At 43.2% G+C, this 2,862-nt stretch overlaps 1 protein-coding gene and 1 pseudogene across 1 annotated transcript in view; one reads left to right on the top strand and one right to left on the bottom strand.

The window, feature by feature from the left end:
• LOC110031881 overlaps positions 1-185 on the bottom strand; it is an 803-nt gene extending 618 nt beyond the window's left edge. The window contains exon 1 of the mRNA XM_020735307.1: positions 11-185. Coding sequence (XP_020590966.1) covers positions 11-185 — 175 coding nt within the window. The remainder of the gene's footprint in view (positions 1-10) is intronic.
• Positions 1-2,862, top strand: part of LOC110031887 — a 41,443-nt pseudogene that overhangs the window by 18,533 nt on the left and 20,048 nt on the right.

A 2,862-nucleotide genomic window follows, 5' to 3' on the forward strand; every position in this document is an offset into this window, starting at 1 on the left:
CAGTAGAAGCCTTGCCTCATTATTTTAAGAGCAAGTGCCCTGCCACCAAGATGCTCCCCACATATTCCGGAATGAACTTCTCGTAGAGCATAATCAACTTCAGATGGAGGAAGACACTTGAGATACAGACCTACAAATGCCTTCTTATACAGTTCATCCCCGATAAGGATGAAGTCGGCAGCCATGCGTCAGATGCGAATTGATGTAGTAGCATCATCTGACAGTGTTCCGTCTTGGAGGAAAGAGATGATGGGATCCATCCAAGATGGCTCCCTTGGGTCATCTATAAATAGTATCTCCCACGGCCATGGATGCTAGGAAAATGTATCTCCTCAATATACCTTCTTTTATGGAGATCTCCAGTTGTTGAAGTCGCAAACTTGAAGAGGGCGTCAGCTCGGGTGTTATGCTCTCAAAGTATATGAATGAGCTGACATGTTTCAATTTGGGCGAGAAGTGTTTTTACCAGACTGAGATACTGCACTAGTTGTAAGTTATGAGTGTCAAATTCTCCTTCTACTTGAGATGCAATAAGTTGCGAATCAGTGTATATAATCATATTTCGTACTTCGCAGTTGATGACAAGCTTTAATCCGGCGACAAGCGCTTCATATTCAGCAACATTATTGGTGGCCGAGAATTTCAAACGAAGTCCGTACTCCAAAATGTCTTTCTTTGGGGAGATGAGTAGTATTCCTGCACCAGCCCCTGAGTTTCCAGATGCTCCTTCTACATATAGTGTCCACTGAGGTGACTGTGGAAGAGAAGAGGGTGGTTCATCAGCGATAGACACTGTACATTCTACCACAAAGTCGGCCAACACCTGTGATTTGATGTTTGGTCGCAGTAAATAATGAATGTCAAATTCTCCCAATTCTACTGACCATTTAACTAATCTTCCTGATGTTTCTGGTTTTTGTAGGATTGCCTTCAAAGGGAGTTGCGTGTAAACGCCAATAGTGTGAGCCTGGAAGTAAGGACGAAGTCTCCTTGCTGAGAATACCAGGGCTAGTGCAGTCTTGTCCGCCATCGGATAGTGATTTTCTGTATTAAAGAGAGCTTTACTTACGTAATATATTGGTTTCTCGATTGTGTTTTCTATTCTGATTAAGACAAAGTTTATTGCATGGGGTGAAATAGCTAAATAGATAAATAACATTTCCCCTTGGATGGATTTTGAGAGAAGGGGCGGTGAAGCCAGATATGCCTTAAGTTGTTCGAAAGCAATCTGACAGTTATCTGTCCATTGAAAACCTGTGTTCCGTGCTCCTCTTAGGATTTTGAAGAACGACATATACTTATCTCCAGAACGAGCTAAGAACCGGGATAGGGCGGCTATACGACCATTCAATCGTTGCACCTCCTTGATGTTCTTTGGAGGTACGATCTCTTTCAACGCCTTGATTTTTTCTGGGTTTGCTTAAATCCCACGATGTATAACCATAAATCCCAGAAACTTCCCTGATGTGAACCCGAAAGCACATTTAGTCGGGTTAAGTCGTAAGTCATACTGACGAAGGAGTTGGAAACACTCCTCCAGATGAGAAATGTGTTGGGATGCTTCCAAGCTTTTTACTAACATGTCATCAACATAAACATTGTACGCCCGAGAAGGTTTTTGAAGACCTTGTTCATGAGTCGTTGATAAGTTGCACCAGCATTTTTTAACCCGAATGACATAACCTGATAACAGTATAAGTTCTTTATCTGTTTGAAAAGAGGTGACCTCCTCGTCCAATGAGTTCATCTTCATTTGATTGTCTCCTGAGTATGCATCCATAAAGCTTAGCATTTGATGTCCAGACGTGACATCAACGAGTTGATCTATGCGCGGGAGGGGAAAACTATCCTTCGGGCAAGCTTTGTTGAGGTCTGTATAGTCGACGCACATTCTCCATGAACCATTAGCTTTTTTCACCATGACGACATTGGCCAATGCAGGATGGTGTACTTCTCGTATGAACTTTGCTTCGAGAAGCTTGTTGACTTCTTATTCAATAGCTTGTAAGCGGTCGGGCAAAACTGCGCTTCTTCTGGATAACCGGTTTAAAGGTCGGGTCTACCTTCAAAGAGTGCATGATTATTTCTGGATTAACTCCAGACATGTCGGCTGGAGTCCATGCAAAAATGTCTTGATTCCTTCGGAGAAGATCTACTTGCTCTGACATTTTCTCATCGGAGAGTAGGGAACCAAGCTGCACTGTTCTCGAGGGATGTTCGTCAGAGAGTGGGATTTGAACCAAGTCTTCCATGGGAGAAGCCCGTTGAGATACATCTTCATCTCGAAGATCGAAGTTTTCAATGCTAAGTGTCATTGACGGGCGTGGTTGAGCTTGTCTGAGGTAGCATGATTGTGTTATCTGTTGATCACCTCGTACGATGCCGATCCTTGCTGGGGTTGGAAACTTGATCTTCAAGTGTGTTACAGAAGTCACGATCTCCTGAAGATAACATTATACGCTGATTCTGATTTGACAACGATGAACTGAACTGAGTGGATTATCTGTCGAGGAAAATCTCCCAAGACAACCGGAAGATTTATTGTTCCCTCAACCCTCACTGGTCGATTATCAAAACCATATAATGGTCCGGATGCAGGTTGAAGTATCTCCCTTGTCAATCCCAAACTGAGAAAAGTTGTATAGAACAAGACATCAACAGAGCTCCCATTGTCGATCAGGATCCTCTTTACGTTATAGCAGGGCTCATCAATTCCTGCGTTAATGACTAAAGGATCTTGGTGGGGGACTTGAACTCATTCCAAATCGGAATCATCAAAAGTTATAGGCTCAAGACGCAATTTCTTCTGCATTGGTTCGCCAGGTACAGTGACAAGGACTTGATCAATCATCGATGGGCCTC

The sequence above is a fragment of the Phalaenopsis equestris genome, unplaced genomic scaffold, assembly GCF_001263595.1.
Source record: "Phalaenopsis equestris unplaced genomic scaffold, ASM126359v1 Scaffold000858, whole genome shotgun sequence".
Taxonomy (NCBI): Eukaryota; Viridiplantae; Streptophyta; class Magnoliopsida; order Asparagales; family Orchidaceae; genus Phalaenopsis; species Phalaenopsis equestris.